We start from the raw sequence: 17491 nt of genomic DNA, 5'->3' as shown, positions 1-17491 counted from the left end.
TCTGGAGAATAAGTTTCACAGCAATTGCTCTATCTTCATAAGACCCTTTATATATAGGAGTCCCAGAGCCGCTTAGCACATTAGGATTTAGGATGCAGGCAAATGGTTACTACGAGGGTGTTTGTTTCACAACTCGAGTTAAGAACTCGAGTTGTGTTTGTGAGAGAAAAACACTATAATAAAAAAGTAGAATTTGAATTTTTGTGAAAAAAAATACTATAGCAATAGAACTTGAATTGTGACTTGAGTTGTGAAAAGAATAAGGCCTATGTGTTTCGGCCTTTTAATTTTTGGGATTTATTTGAACATTAGGATTTAGGACGGAGGCAAATGCATTTTTTTAAAACGTCTTTAAAGTAAGTAACATATTTTTTTTAAAACGACATATAATGTACTGATAAATAAATGATTTATGTCGAGTAAATAAATTATTTACTCGTAAATACATATTCACTCTAATTATTTTTAAATATGCTGTTTACTTTACTAATAAATATCCTATTTACTTATTTACTTAAATTATTTTATTTGGGTGGGAGATCATTGGACCTCAATGCCCTTCAAATGATTTTTTCACCTTAGTACAGCTATTTTCTCTTAGGTTTCATATTTGTTGGACCTATTCTTATTAAGCACAATCATATCTCTCTAAATTTGTTTTTGTTTTTTGTTTTTTTTTTCTTTTTCCCCAAAGCTTGGTAGAAACATTGTACGCTAGAATTCAATTTCTTTCAAAATGGTTCTGACTATAGTACAATTTTTCTTTCCTATCCATTAGATCCCACTACCAGTAATCCCTGCAGGAACAAGAGCCATCCTTGAAATAATGGAACCTATTTCTATCACGCACAACTATCTCTCTACCAACAATTGCTGATATTAGCTTGAAAGCTGCGTGACAATCCTCACAAACTCGGAGATTCTTCATTATCCGAATCGGGGTTCCAGGTTCCGTGTTCATCAATCCAAAAACCAGCGCTAATTTCTCGCTATGACGGTACAAAAACTTCTCCTTCTCGCCTTCCTCCATGTCTAAAAGAACAACTGATGTGTTGGGCACATACCCATTTTCCTTCATTTTCTCAAGTAGATTTCCCCACATCCGAAATATCTCCACAGCTTGAGGATGGCTCTCATCCCCGGCGACAAACTCGTGAACCGTTCCATCTACTGTGATTGTGCTCCAACCCGGCGTCTTCTTTACTCCTTGCTCTCTCATCAACTTCCTAATTCTTGCGACATTTTCCCACTGCTCTGCTTCAGCATAGATGTTTGACAAAACGACATAGTATCCATCGTTAAACGGATCCAATACCGCAAGGTGTCTAATTGCTTCCTCAGCCAATGCAATGCTCTTGTGAACTTTGCATCCGCCAAGAAGTGTCCCCCACACAACGCCATTTGGGTCAATTGGCATGTTCATTATGAACTCGTGAGCCTCTTGAAGCAGCCCTGCCCGGCTTAGAAGATCAACCATACAACCATAATGCTCGATTCTAGGGACTATGCTATGATCGCAAGTCATGCTCGCGAAAAATTTCCGACCTTGGTCTACCAAGCCCATGTGGCTGCAAGCGTGCAAGAGGCCAATGAAGGTGACCCCATTAGGCTTCACACCAACTTGAATCATCGTGGAGAAAAGCTTCAACGCTTCCTCGGCTTGACCGTGCATGGCAAGCCCTGCAATCATGGCGGACCATGAAACAACCGTCCGTTCTTCCATCTTATCGAAAACTCCTCGAGCATCCTCCAAGCATCCGCATTTAACGTACATGTCAATCAAAGTGTTGGAAACACGGACATTGCTTCCGAAACCGCTTCGGTTCGAGTATTCATGAATCCTCCTGCCTAAAAACAAGTCCCCTAGATCAGCGCAAGCCGCAAGAACCGCCACCACAGTCACTTCATTTGGCTTAACACCAGCCTTTTCCATCTCCAAGAACAGATTAACGGCCTCCCTTGGCTTCCCAGACTGAACAAAACCGGCAATCATCAACGTCCAGGACCTGACATTTCTTTCAGGCATTTCAGCAAACAAGCCATAGGCTTGTTCAACCTCATCCCTTTTTATCAACTGGGTCATCATAATATTCCACGCAACAACATCTCTATGCGGCATTTTGTCAAACATCAACCGGGCATTCCCCATTTCTCCACACTTGGCGTACAAATGAACAATCGAGTTCTGCAAAAACAAATTCCAACCAAACCCAAGTTTCTCCACATTCCCATGAACGATTCTCCCATTCCTAACATCCGACAAGCGCAAGCACGCCTTCAGAACGAACGAGAGTGTGAAACTGTCGGGAAAAACATCAAACTCCCGCAGCCGTTTAAAAAGAGAAATTACATCTTTTGGGCAATCGCCTTCGGCGAAAGTTTTGAGACACGAGTTCCAGAGGACAATCTCCGAGTCTCCGCAGTCGACGCGTTGGAAGATTTGGCGGGCGTAGGCGAAAGTGGCGGGAGGAGAGAGAGCGCAGACGGCGGCGACGCGGGGGAGAGGGATGAGAGAGAGAGGAGAAGAGGTTTTGAGGACGTGGGCATGGAGTTGTTTGAGCTCAAATGGAGAGTTGAAGGTGTGGAGAAGAGGAAGGAGATGATCAGGAGAAGAATTGGATGATGATGACGATGATGAGCGGCGATGATGAGTTCTGTGGGGAGGAAGGTGGTAAAGAGAAGGAGAGGAAAGCATTTCGTTGGTTGTTACCGCTAAACAATTTTGAGGCGCTTTCTTTATATAGAAAACTATAAAATAATTTTAGAGTGATGCTGTATTCTAGCAATTTGGTAGGATTTTAATGAAATTGTCATATTTATTTTTTTAAAAATAAGAGTAAAATTAAGAAAATTCATTTACAAAATTTATTAAATACATTAAAATCGAAAGAAACGTTAATTAATTATGATACGGAAGATGGACACAGTAACTTTTAAAAAAATACATTACCATTTTAATGTTATTTTCTTTGAACGTGCATGACAAATAGTTTTAGGCAAGCTCCGTTCGTTTTGTTTGTTTGGGTTACAATTTAAGTTTTTATTATAGTATTTTTTTTCTTAAAAATTTAAATTTAATTTTTTATTATAATATTTTCTCTCACATTATTTATTTTGTAGCTGAAGTTTTCAACTTGAATGAACAAAATAAATGAGGCCTAAGTAATCAACTCACTATAAATATGCTAGTCATTAATTTTTTGCTTTAGTAAAAAAAATGATAAATAAATGCATAATTTTAAATGATAATCATTATTATTTATTCATGTTAACTTTTTAATTTTTATAATAACATGATCAATTTAATTGTTTATCTTAAACTATAATAACGTAGAGGTTTGAAATATTTTCTTAATTACGCAATTTTTTTATGATATTTATTCTCTATTCAACTGATTATTTTTTAATGAGAGACATGTTTCACCTCACAAACTCATTGTTCTAGTGATATGCTTAAACGCATTCTCTAAGATCTACATTTGCCTAATATAGTTAGAAATTATCAACCAACTCGGGATGAGAAAAAATAAAAGACTAAGACTAATTGACAATTATCCTTTTTTCTTTAAAAGACAGCATTTATAAAATTAAATATTAAAAAAACATATCAATAGAATATCTTTATATTAACTTTCTTGAAGTGGTAATAAAAAATTAATTATCTTTTAATTCATTTTTGTACTAATTTGCTAGTATAATACAAGAGGGAAGTGTAAAAAGTTATTGGATGTCAATAATCATTAAATTTGATACTAATTAAGTCTTGCTATATTTTGTTCCCTTTTGTTAGTCTTTCTCCCCCATCATCTACAATTTTTACCACTAAATATTAATACTTTTTCTATATATGTAATACTTCCTTTTTCTTGTTAAGAAATTATTTTTTATTTGAAGTAAATGTTTGAACATATATCTCATTTTTTAATGTATCATTGTTTTTTATTTTTTGCATGTTTTGTTACATTTTTTTCCCTCATAACATCGATTCTTTTAGGGAATAAAAATGTCATTGCAATATCAAATTAACTTAAAAAACATCTCTTAGAAATTCAAATATACAGAGTCAATGTGTCAAATTTAAAAGAATAACAATAAGTTACTCTCCAATGAGTTAGTACATACGAATTTGGACTCAATAACAATACAAAAAAATAAGGATGTCAGTATGTTAAAGGACAATGGAAAATAAAACAAAATTAACTTAGAAAACGACATCAGCATGAAAAGGACAAAAATGTAATAAAAACGCCAATGAATTATGAAATGTAAACAACGACAACTTGGTAAACGACAAAAACCTGAAAATGTAATGCAGAAAGGAGGTGCAAAAACGTTAGCATACTGACATAAACTGAAACTACTAATTGCAGAAGAAAAATAAACTGAAAGAACTCGAGTCTAAAGAATAAACGACAACCAAATTCAGAAACGACAAACGAGTGTGTCAGCAAAAAAAAAAAAAAAAAAAAGGAGAAATAAATAAGCAAAGCAAGAGGCCCAACATAATTCAACTAAAACGAAAGGGCAGCAAATAACCAGACATGGCAAAAGTATGATTTATAGCGGCTTTTAAGGTAACTAATAGAATTAGTAAAGGGTGTGTATCCATATATCCGTTCTTATTCTTTATACTTTTTAAAAAATAATTTTTTTATTACAAGAAACCCTCATGTAACAATTATAATATGCGCAATTACATAATTAAATTTTAACGTACAAAAGAAATTAATGATAAGTATTTTATTAACTCCACACAGTACTCCATATATGTCATATCCTCAAATCTTAAATTATAATGTTATTTAAAATCTATGACAAATCCGATTTGTTAAAAAAAAAAAAAAAAAAAAAACTGTAACAAAACCTTGATTTTTAGCTTCTAATGACTATTTCAAAAAATTGCATGGAAATATGTCAAATTTTGTTTCCTATAATTTGTTGTTACATCTTCAAAATTCAAATCATTTCATTTTGTTTAATTTTTTTAAAAAAATTTTGTTGCGTTTCTTTTTTTTTTTTTCTCTTTTTCTCTTATGCTTATACTTTATTTTTTGAAAAAAAAAAAAAGAAAATTGAATTGTCTTGCTTTCTATTAAATTTAAATTGTTTTGCATATGCCATTTGGACGCATGTCTTATAGGATGGTTAAAGACCATTGTCGTGTCCTGTCTCATTGCTAGGGTTTCGTTTCTCTCATCTTTCTCTTCAACCACACGCCACTCCTAGTATATGTATCTTCACCTATAATCAACCACCATTTCCATTTTCCACTACTCTCTATCTCTACTGATCAGGTCTTCTATAATTTCTTAGGTAAAGTCTATTATAGTTTCCTTTCTCAAGTCAAAATCCATCAACATACTCTATAAGTAGTACTTCTTATAGTACTTTCATAATTCACGGATCGAATCATTACTAGGTTTTCTGAATTGATCCTTAATTTCTACTTGGGAAAAGTGATAATATGTCAACCGTGTGAGTTTACATCTTAAACTTAATTTCTGAATTGATCCTTAATTACGAGTTAAGATGTTGGGGAGCTCAAGTGCCCATATTGCGGACCCATTAACGGTACTAAATATTTTCTTTTGTCCATGTGCTGTTCCAGCTGTACGACTATAGTTTATAGGAATTATTCTATTGTTTGTTTTCTTCTTTAATTACCATTGATTTCTTTTTTCTTTTTTTTGCTTTAGCCATCTTATGAAGATATCTTAGTAGCTGCTGAAGCCGCTGTTAAACAGCTCGTAATTCTCTCTCTCTCTCTCTCTCTCTCTCTCTCTCTATATATATATATATATATATATATATATATTACTCTGTATTGCAACTGCGTGACTAATTAATTAAAGTGTTACACCCTATCATTAATATCCCATTATTGTACATGTTTCTTGCTTTGACTTTCTCTTAGTGGTTTTTTGCCTTCTTTTTATTTTCGTTTAGCTATTGATAAAATTTGATATGCCCATTGTTCTCATCAGAAAGAAAAATTCAATCCACAGAGAGCTGAAATATGGGCAAGATGTTTAAGAGAACTCAAGAGACATGTAAGTAATAATTCGTATTTATATATGTATCAACTTTAATTGATGATCTATTTTCATTTGAAGAATGTCAGTTACATAGAATCTGCAATACTATTTGTGAAAAATTCTTCTATTCAATCAGGATGAAGAAGATCAGAACAATATTTCCAGCTCCGAAGTCTCAACCGACGAAAATCGGCTGTGGTCCTATCCAAAAAAGAAATTGCTATAGGCAGCAATGGGACCCTTATATGTGAAGGGTCCTATGAAGGTAGACCAGTTGTTGTGAAACGCCTTCTCCAAAGTCATCATGAAGTGGCTCTCAAAGAAATCCAGCATCTGAAAGAATCTGATCATCATCAAAACATTGTAAGATATTATGGGGTGGAACGGGACAAGGATTTTGTTTACCTTGCTCTTGAGAGGTGTAATTGTAATTTGGATGACCTTATTCAAATATGTTGTGCTGATTCCTCTCAATATCAGCTTGTCATGAATGACCATCATGATGACTATTCTACTATAGCCGTGACTGTATATAGAGAAGACCGCTTGGAGCAATTGAAGAAAGTTTTGGGAGATGTTAGCCTTAGCAAAGCAAATGGCTATCCATCAGCTTTACTGTTGAAATTGATGAGGTACGATGGGTATGTGTGTGTATATATAACTGATGATGATTATTATGACTTTTATGTTAATTGGAGTACTACTCATTTTGATGCCTTTACATTTTTGAATCCTTTTCGCTAGGGATTTATTATTCTGTAAGTGTGCTAATAGATAACCATTTTGTATATATTAATTCACAGAGACATGGTTTCCGGGCTTGTTCATTTGCATGAACTAGGTATAATTCATCGAGACATAAAGCCTCAAAATGTGTTGATAATTAAGGGAAGGTCAACTTTATGTGCAAAGCTTTCAGATATGGGAATCAGCAAAAAGCTTCCTGAGAATAGGTCTTCCTTGAGTCACCATTCGACTGGCAAGTACCCAATTCCCTATTACACATCCAAACCTATTCTAAAAATAACTTTTGTCATATAAATATTGTCATGGTTGGATTGAAGTGCCATCATAGCTGGGATGTGCGAGTGGTTCTTGATGTTAGTTTTCTTCTAATCTTTGCTAAAGAAAATGTGATGGTCCAGAACGTATAAGTAGTCAGGTTGACATGGAATCACATCACTATATTTCAATTTTAACATCAACTCTCTATTCATAAACATGACAGTAACAAGGCTATTATATGTTTATTAATCATGTTATTTGAGATGATATTGAGTTATTGAATAAAAATGAACCACATTTGACCTAGATTTCATGTTGTCAAACATATTTTGTCCTCGAAAACATGCATTTTCCCTTTGGAAATCCAAGGTGGATATACTGCCGCCGTCTTCATTAGCACTATCATGAAGTGAAGTTTGACATTAATTTTGTAGTTAACCAAATTTTAAATGCTTGCATCTCTCACTCCCTTAAACGTTAGTCTTGTGCATGTTTCTGTGAATCTATCTATAGGTTGCGGCACTTCGGGTTGGAAAGCGCCGGAATGGCTTCGTCATGGTCATGGTCCGTAACACCTTGAAGAATTAAATAAGATTAATTATGGTAATTGAGAATTATTAGTGTGCCTGATTTGAATTAATTAATTGGTTATTAATTAATAAATGTTTTTTATGTGAGAATTTAAATAATTCCAAAGTATTTGAATATTCTCAGTATTTATATTTTTACCCAGAAGTGTGTATGGACGCATTTTTCTGGGCTGTCATTTTTAAAATATTATACACATGCCTTTCCTTTTCTTTTTCCTTTTCTTTTCTTTTCCTTCTCTCTTTCCTCTTGTGCATTCTCTCTCACACTCTCACTCTCGTTCTCTCTCTCTCTCTCTCTCTCTCTCACTCACTCTCACTCTCTCTCTCGATTGTCTCTCTCTCTTTCTCTCTTCTATTTTTGTCTCAAATTAACCGGATCTTGAACCAAGGAAAGATTTAAAGAAGTTTTCAACGTCAAGAGGAGGATTTGAGGTAAGATTTCTGAAAGACCCTCTCTTGAATCTTGGATTTGTGGATTTCAAAACCCCCACTTTGGTTCAAAACGGATTTTGGTGGATTTTTAGTAAAACCATGGTAGAAATTGGAGATCTTGAGTTCTTTGGATTTGATTTAGTACTTAGAACCCGGATCTAGTGGTTTTCCCTTGAAATATTTCGATTTGGGACTGGATTTGCAAGTTTTCACACTAGTTTTGTGAGTTTTCTCGCACTGGTGTTCTTCACCGGTCGACCTGTGTGGTCGACTGGGTTGCATTAGGCCTACCAGTCGACCTGTCTAGTCGACCGGAGTGCACACCACCGGTCGATTGGTGGTGTTGCACTGCTGTGTCACCGGTCGACCGGTGCACATGGGGTTTGACTCTATTTTGCCTGAAAATGCTATTTTGACCTCTATTTTTTAGGAGAACCCAAATCAATTTCATTTAGGGATCTAGAGCGAATGGATTAACATTTTTAATCCACGTTTGAGATTGAGAACTCTTGGAATGATGATTTGAAACATGAAATGGTTTATGAAACTGGTAAATCAATTATGGCACACTAATAGGAAATCTATGTTTACGATTGAGATTGAAATTGCTTTAGGAATGAGAATTGATCCTAACTTGTGAGCCTGACTTTCAAGAAAGATTTTGGCCTTGTAAATGTTTTAAAGAAAGGGGCTTGTTTGTGAAAGAAAAGCATTTAAAACCTAAGGCTTGATGTAGTTCATGATACCCATGGCTTGTTGTAGTTCATGGGGCCATGGCTTGACGTAGTTTCATGGGACTCATGGCTTGTGTAGTTCATGAGTTTATAATAAACGATTTCAGAAAAGTTAATGAATGATTTCTTAAGATAAGAGATCTTGTGAATCGGTAAACTGGCTGATGGCCAAGATAGGATGTGGAGAGTGCATCCATGGGGGCAGAACCCGAAACCCAGCCCGGGGATGATATGGCTTGTGCACATGGTTGTGTAAGTAATTTGTATAAATTACTTACTGATGCTTGTAATACGGTGATTTTCAGTTATATTTCCTTTGAGAAAAAGGATATGAGGTTCGGGCTGTCTGTTGGAACTGAATGTCTGATTTTATTTACTTATTCATTTATTTATTTCCTCACTCATTTATCACTCACTTATTTATAAAGTTTATTTCAAAGTGTATCCTACTGGGCCTTTCGCTCACGTTTTACTATTTTATGAATATTAAACCCCTCCTAGGAGACTCTAGGAGCGGTGCGGAGTAGCCGGATTATTTGCTACTGATCGATCAAGTGAGGATTGTGTTCATCCTCTTGGATAAATGTAAGGCAGTGTAACTTCTGTAAACTATTATATTTGGATTTCTAGACTGTGGTTGATGTCTGTAATGTTGTTTACATTTTCATGTATGTACAATACTGTATGTCCTGTGGGTGGAGCCCTGTGTGTTGTCAGATGGCAATCAAAGAAAGAGATACGGAATCCTACCTCTCAAGTACCAAACCTGTGGCTAGCGTTGCTCTATTCCGGCTTCTGCTTCTTCAAAGCCTTCAATTCAACTCCTCAGCTAGCATTGACAAAAAACAATACTTTAGGATCCAATTCTCATTCCTAAAGCAATTTAATCTCAATTATACACCTCGATTTTCTATTAGTGCGCCTTAATCCAATTCTAAGTTTCATAAATCATTTTATGTTTCAAATCATCATTCCAAGGGTTTTGATCTTAAAACATGAATTAAAATTCTAATCCAGCTACTCTAAATCCTCAAATGAAGGTAATATGGGTTCTCTTTGAAAATCAAGGTCAAAACAGGATTTTTAAGCAAAACAATGTCAAACCCCGTGTACACCGGTCGACCGGTGATAGAGAGGTTATTCTCCACTGGTCGGCCAGTCGAGGAGGAACCGGTCGACCGGTGGGAGCCAGACAGCTCGACCAACAGGGCCGATTCGAAGAAAATCCGGCCAAAACCTACAAATCCGAGTTCAAATCTGAAATATTTCAAGGGGAAACAACCAAATCCAGGTTCTAGTTACTAAATCAAGTCTAAAGAACTAAAGATCCCAAATTTCTACCTTGATTTTACTCAAAATCAATCAAAATCTATTTTGAACCAAAAGAAAGTTTTCTAACCGAAAAATTTGAGATTCAAGATAAGTTTTTTAGAAATTTTACCTCAAATCATTCTCTTGACGTTGAAGACTCCTTGAAATTCTTCTTTGGTTCGAATTCTGGTTGATTTGGTGAAAATTTGAACGAGAGAGAGAGTGAGAGAAACAAACGAGAGAGAGAGAGAAAGAGAGAGAGAGAGAGGAAAAAGAAAAGAAAAGAAAAAGAAAAGAAAAACAGGTGCCAAAATATTTAAGAAGATAGTCCAGGAAATGTGTCTACACACACTTCCGGGATGAAAATATAATACTGACAATATTTTAATTCCTTGAAATTATTTAAATTTACACGTCAGAAATATTTATTAATCAATAATTAATTAATTAAATCAGATTAGACACACTAATAAATCTCAATTAGCTTAATTAATCTCGTTTAATTTCTCGAGGTGTTGCCACCAGTCAGTTGTTGAGGTTGGTAAGCTTAAGATTGGTGTTATGAAAAATTCTTAACAAGAATTGCTTGCGGTCAAAGCTTTTGGGCTTGAAGTTATGCCACGAAGAGCTCCTAAAATTTTTTCTATTATTTCGAGGGCTCTTCCTCCAAAATTGGATTAGAGCTAATACAGATGGGGCGGCTAAGCGTAATGGTCTAGCTGGGGCGGGGGCTGTCTTTCGAAATCGCAGGGTTTTTCTCAGGAGCTTTTAGTACCTTTTATGGCGAGTGTTTAGCTAAGATGTGGACTATTATTTTGCCTATTAGATTAGCTTGGCATAAGGGATTGAGGCATCTTTTGTTAGAAAGCGATTCAGCATGTGTAGTTCATCTTTTTCGGTGTAGTTGTTCAAATATTCCTTGGTCAATTCACAATGCTTGGATTTATGCTCTTGAGAAAGCTAATTCTATGAGTTTCGTTATTTCTCATTCTTTTAGAGAAGCTAATTAGTTGCTGATTTTTCAGCCAATTTCAGTATAGTTTCTGGATGTTATATTTGGTGGCATAATGCTAGAAGTTTTGTTCTTAGAGAATTTGGTTTTAAATGTTTCTAGTTTTACAAGATATAAGTTTTAGGGTTTGATTTTGTTGTTTTTTTGCTGTGTTCTTTTGTACGTTTATTTTTTCTTTTAATAAAATTACAAGTCTGTGACTTGTTTCATAAAAATAAAATAAAATAAAATAAAATAAGATAATGAATCTAAAAGAAATAAGGGCGCGTTTTGGCACACCGTATTAGCAAGGGGTATTAGCGGCCGTCAACAAAAACTAATCAGTGAAACTTAAAATTTGTATTCTTTGCCCTTCAAAAAAGTTCGTATTTTGGGGGACTTTAAAAAGGTTAATATATACTGGATTAACTAATAGCGTGAAAACAAATACCATCGTATAGATTTTCGGCTTTGAATCATTGGATGTAATCCCACGACTTATCATACATGTCTTATCCATAAGGGAAAAAATATTCTTCATTCTAAGTCCAATGAAGTTTCATGGAAATTACCTCATGCTTTCTTCGCTCAAGTTCAGTAGCATATCATGGATAAGATTAGTTAAGGCTACGCAAAATATGTGCGTGTGTACATATATATATATATATATATATATATATATATGTAATTATTTATATAGGAAAATGCCCATTTCCCATACGTGCATGGATTTCATTTGGTGGTGCATTTGAGCTTTAATGAAAACTTTAGGGACTTGCCCCGCACTCACTAATTAACCATATCGAACCATAAGAATTTTGCCAACCAACTTGTCACAGTGTCGTGAAAAATATTTTCACTTAGAAACTAATGGTGAGTGAGCAAGAATCTCTACCGATTTGGCCTACGTAATTTGCAAAACATGCAAAATAAGGAGTACAAAAACATACTGTTAGCCACTTATGCTGATACAGAACAGTTCAGTAGTTACAGGGTTAGCCAACAAAAAGTTATTTACGTATTTCACTATTCAGGTCTTGACTTAAAACCGAAACAAATACTCGTGTATACTTGCATTTGGAATATAGTTCCCATCAACGTCCCCTCAATGTGCCACAGATTTCCCTTTTATTCTAGTTGAAATATTTCTTGAAGTGCTCCTCTTGTGTACAGTGTGTGCACACAATTTTGTACACTTCAATCAAGAGCTTGGGGAATCGCCTTGTAAAATAGTCGTCCAATCCCTCATATAGCGACCCAACGAGAATCTGAAATAACCACCATCGAATTAAGTGAATATTAAGCTTGATAAACGTTAATGTATGTAAGATGTATCACATTCCTATACTAATACTACAGTTACCTGAATATCATCCGGGAGTTGTCTGTAGTGATTCAACATGTCTCCAATAAATCGCAACAAGTCTCGTACACTGGTAAACTTATAATCCTCTTTCGCATATGTGAGAATGTGCGTGATTATCTGGGCATGCACCTTTTTGTTCCATCTCAAAACCACATTTACCAAGCACATTCTTTCTATATCGAAAACTATGTCTGCAGTAGATTCGAGCACTTTAGAAATATCAGAGTTCTTACTTACTCTATCACTAATATCACGGAGGAAAGAAAGTCTCTTCTCTGCATCCCAGAACAGTGGATGGTGCAGCACCTCATTTGCTTTTGGCCTGCAAATTGTAACACACATATATATATATATATTTATATGTACCTTTCTTTAAGTTCTTTATATAAAAATAGAGTAGCATATTTTGAAGCATTAATTGTGTAGGATCCAAGTTAAAGGAAACTATATGATCTTACCTTTGCTCAGGATTTGCTCTTATTAATGAAGAAATAAGATGTAAAGCTTCAGGGAAATCCTCTATCATATACATGTTTCGCTTAATGTTTTTCTCAATATTCCCAACACATTCATCATGGTCCCCAAATGGATGCCTACCACGAGTGATGCAAAAAAAGAGGATGCAACCTAAACTGAACAAATCCATTGCACTCGTTTGTTGTCCGCGAAGAAGCTGTTCAGGCGCCTTCCACCCAGTAGCGGCGTAACCTATATAGTTGATTGAAAAAAAAAAAAAAAATACACCCATGCGTGAGACTAAAATTGAAGGGAGTGAAAAGCAATCAAAATTACATTAAACAAAATTGTTTATGGTGTATATTGCAAGCAAATGTTTAAAATGATTCTAATATATTTATAAATGAAATGGGACACATTTTGATGAGAGTAATAAAGCACTAGTATGCATGATTACTTATGAGATCCACTTTGAAAGAACTTGTGCTTTTACTTTTAAGTATAAGTAAGAGTTTTTTAATTAGTGCTTGGATGGTGCATAAAAAAAAAACTTGTTTTAGAAGAGTTTTCGAACATATTTGGTAAATAAGTCATAAAGCTCGTATTGTTACAAAAGTAATATAAAATAATAACATGGTGGAACTTTTAATAAATCATAGAATTAGCTTGATCGACCAGTATAACTAATGTATATGTATAGTTATGATGTTTAAAGTAGGGAAATGAGAGTACTTGCCAGAAGAATGGTTACTCAAGGAGAAGTTATTTTCAGAAAGACGTCTGCTGATACCCATATCAGAAAGCTTTGCACATATAGTTGAGCTTTCTTGAATTATTAAAATATTTTCGGGCTTTAAGTCGCGGTGAACTATATGTGAATTGTGAAGAACAACAAGCCCAGAAATCATGTCCCTATGAGATCACCAATTGAAAGTATATAAGGAAATTTGCTCAATAAGCATGATAAATCTCATCCAAAAAGAAAGGACATACGAGATGATAATTCATTCAAATTCCATTTGAATAATCTTATAAATTGTCCCCAGCTATGCAGAACACGATTTAAAGTCCTTTAGTGATGATGAAAGGAACTTATGACTGACCTCATTAATTTCTGTAATAAAGGTGATGGACGACCATTATTTTCTTTCCAAAGCTTTACATCTCCTAGCTTATTCTTAAATTTCTCCAAGCGACCATCTTTGTTGTGCTGAGTTGATACAGGTTCATACTGAGAGGAATTTGTAGAATGCATTTGGATGAGTTCATCCAGATTGCAGTCACAGCGCTCCAAAGCAAGATATATAAAATTTATGTCACGTTCCACCGCATGATACTTTACAATATTTTGGCTACGGACTGATTCTATGAGATTTGCGATTTCCTTGTCAGCTAGTTTAATATGACTTTGAAGAATGCGTTTCACTGCGACCGCTCTATTTTCATAAAATCCCTCATAGACAATAGTCCCATCGGTGCCTTGACCAATTTCTTTTGATAATAAAACCAATAATTTTTTGCCTATCTGCCTCTGATTTTCATCGGATGAAACTTCTAAACTAGAAGTAGCTCTTTCTTCCGTATGCTGATTTCATAGAAATATTTCTCACTTTAGTACTGTAGAAAATTGATATCCTCCAAGAAAATGAAAAATAGATGAATTAAAACATAGTTAGAGTAGTGTTTATGGGGAGCACGTATACAATCTTCGGCCTTTACATTGTTTTTCTTTTCTTTTCTTTCTTTTCCCTTCAAATATAGATCAAGTAAGATCCATACTAGTATTATATGTCATAATACCTAACATTTTATGTTCCGCATGAAAAGAGTCTAGTTTTATAATTTGAAAGGGTACTGATCAGAATTATAATCTCATAATATATACGAATTAATTTGTGGTGAGATTTTAATTCTATGAATATAGTGATTTTTCTAAATGAAATAACAGTAGGAGATGCAAATCCTATTATCTTAAGGATGTGATTTTCTTCTATTAAAAAAAAAAGAAAAAACAAAAACCCTGTCATACGAGAGAATACATTCATTGCTGAATATTTCCATCCTTAAGGGTACAAAAATTTAAAATGATCAAATTTACTTATTATACATTCCGATAAATTTAAAATTATGCATAATAATATCCAAATTTATTACTCCTCGACTACTTCAAATATATTTCTACACCTACCATTTCATTTTTCATTACTTGGATATTCTCATTTCTGTATTTCTCTCTTCCTTTTTTAGTTGATGCTTCAGGCATGAAGCTTTTTTTTTCATACATAAAGAAACTTTTGTTAATTAAAAAAGTACATTTACTACTAGTGTTTTATAAAAATATTTAGGATTATATATACTAACTTAAATAAAGTATTCATGGTTTGTTAAAAAATTAAAATATAAATGAAAAAAATAAAGGACATTTGGTTATGTAGTTTACTAGCTACTACATTTACCTGCATGCAACTTTTGAAATAGTAATTGTTGGGTGAAAATTAAGAGGTTGTTTATTTAGGTATATGGCTGTGGATGCGTGGGAGATAGAAAACGTATACCACCCAGTTTTTCTTAGGAAAAAAAAAATCGCGGTGTTTCCTTTTATAATGAAATTTGGTTATGTAATTAAGTTTGATTCATATTTTTTTTTCATTTTTTGCGGGTTATAATAAAAACTTTAATTTATAGGCATGTGCCAAAAATCAATTGGGTTATCTTAGTAGAATCATTCTTATGAATGTTAGAATTTACGCACAGTTAAGATATTTAAAAAGTATTCTACCGTAAAATTTTCGTTGCAATGGAGATAGCTATTATATCTCTTGTAGCGTTTTGACCTTAAGTGTATTATATCGCTTGTAACTTTTTGACCTTAAACTATGCACTTTTTTTTTTAATTTTATGAGAATAAAAAATTTGTTTATTTCCTCCTTAACACGCTTTTTTTTCTTCGTTACGGGTGTGTGTTGGCGATTTGACATTGAAGGGATGTGCAATCATGTAATTTAATGTAGTTGTTTATTTATCTTCTCCTATATGCTTCTGCATAACTTTTTTGAAGAATAAAAAACACACTAAGCCAAACTATAAGTTCTACTTTTGTTCACACTTTATTGTTTATGCATTTTCTCTAATATCCTTCATAATGTTTTATTATTGTCCGTGTGTGTAAATTTGTTTTTGGTTTTATGCTATACAGTTTGAGTCAATTAAAATTTTATTTGTTATTAGTTTATTTATGTCTTTACTTGTCATTAAGATTACGAATTTAAGTTTATAATTTGCGAAATTTTAGTTTATAAGTTGCTAATTAATCTTTTGTTCAAAAACTTCAATAGTACTTTTGTTTATTATCCATGATTTTAAATGTATGAACTTTCTTACGAAATAAACTGGACCTTTAGGGTGTCTTTTGAAGGAAGTGGTGGGAAAGGGCAATATATATATATATATATATATGTATATATATAGCATAACTATCAATGTTTTAACATTTTCCATCAAATTTTTAATGGACCCTTTTTATTTATTTTTTGAATTTATTATTATTATTTTTTATACAGCATCGGATCAAACTAGCACCCTCTACCAGACCTCATTCGTACCAAACCACTCTATGCCCCTAGATGACGCGGCATTAGGCATTTTTCGGACAATTTTGCAAGAAATAATTTTAGAGAGAAGAGAACGTTAAATACGTCAATTATTCAGTAAATCATATTCTGAAAGTTATTTATCTATGAATGAAATGTCAATGACACGTGATTGGGATGAAAAAGAATAGTTACAGCATTTAGAAAGGAAATATCTACCGATATAGAAAGAATAAATTATGTACCAGACTCTTGTTCGCCTCTTCAGCAGCTATGACCATATTCTTTTAGATCAAAAAGAAAAGGAAAAGAAAAAAAAAAAAAAAAAAACATTAATGGTTATAAAAGAAGCAACAATAGAATAATACTGGTGATAATAAAACAGTTGGAGTAGAACGAAGATGAGGAACTTAGTACCGTTGGCTGGAGTGAGCCCAAGAAATTATCTTCAACGTCGTCCGACATCGCTCTGGCGTAAATATATCAGATTTCCCAAGTAATTAAAGGGACCTACTACTTAGAAGATGGAAAAATGGCAATGTTGGTATCGAAAGCTGCTTATATATGCTTGAAGAAAAAGAGGGAGATTAGCTTTGGCAACCCAGGAATTCTCCAAACCCATTTAAAAATAAAAAATAAAAAGTTACAGTTCTTTTCAGACTGCATATGATGGAGACAAACCCTTTCAGACATACCTGAGTTAAATATATCCCTTTTTGCCGAGCTTCATGCGTCATCATGTGTTGTTATCCTTCAATATGGTCACGCCGAGAAAGTCTGTACCATGAGAGAGAGAGAGAGAGAGAGAGAGAGAGAGAGAGAGAAGGAGAGAGATAGAGGGACATCATGAAAGGAGTGTGACATCATAATTATAGTGACAGTGATGCATATCCGAGGAAGGGAAAAGCTAGTGCTCTTTCCATGCACGCCGAGAAAGTATATACCATCTAGTAATAAATAAATAAATAAAAAGTGGAATCA

At 34.0% G+C, this 17491-nt stretch overlaps 2 protein-coding genes across 2 annotated transcripts; both read right to left on the bottom strand.

Moving 5' to 3' along the window:
• Positions 1-664: 664 nt before the first annotated feature.
• LOC21406456 (pentatricopeptide repeat-containing protein At5g66520) lies at positions 665-2695 on the bottom strand. Its single transcript, XM_010094021.2, has one exon. It carries the CDS (start codon positions 2693-2695, stop codon positions 785-787), a length of 1911 nt encoding a protein of 636 aa, XP_010092323.1. The 3' UTR covers positions 665-784.
• A 9310-nt stretch (positions 2696-12005) lies between these two features.
• Positions 12006-17156, bottom strand: LOC21406454 (serine/threonine-protein kinase/endoribonuclease IRE1a). The gene is made up of 7 exons (XM_024163000.1): positions 16928-17156; positions 16756-16794; positions 14024-14505; positions 13657-13832; positions 12923-13172; positions 12462-12786; positions 12006-12366 (listed from the first exon to the last, which is right to left on the bottom strand). Exons 1-7 carry the CDS (start codon positions 16973-16975, stop codon positions 12232-12234), a joined length of 1455 nt encoding a protein of 484 aa, XP_024018768.1. The 5' UTR covers positions 16976-17156; the 3' UTR covers positions 12006-12231.
• Positions 17157-17491: the final 335 nt, after the last annotated feature.

The sequence above is a fragment of the Morus notabilis genome, unplaced genomic scaffold (assembly GCF_000414095.1).
Source record: "Morus notabilis unplaced genomic scaffold, ASM41409v2 Scaffold337, whole genome shotgun sequence".
NCBI lineage: Eukaryota > Viridiplantae > Streptophyta > Magnoliopsida > Rosales > Moraceae > Morus > Morus notabilis.
This window is presented reverse-complemented; position numbering and strand designations above follow the sequence as displayed.

Excerpts from the sequence above, each read along its gene's own strand:
- LOC21406456 (XM_010094021.2), bottom strand. The coding sequence starts at position 2,695 with ATGCTTTCCTCTCCTTCTCTTTACCACCTTCCTCCCCACAGAACTCAT.
- LOC21406454 (XM_024163000.1), bottom strand. The coding sequence starts at position 16,975 with ATGTCGGACGACGTTGAAGATAATTTCTTGGGCTCACTCCAGCCAACG. Across the intron at positions 13,833-14,023 it reads TTATTACAGAAATTAATGAG|GGACATGATTTCTGGGCTTG; the intron begins GTCAGTCATAAG and ends GTGATCTCATAG. Across the intron at positions 12,787-12,922 it reads AGAGCAAATCCTGAGCAAAG|GCCAAAAGCAAATGAGGTGC; the intron begins GTAAGATCATAT and ends TACAATTTGCAG.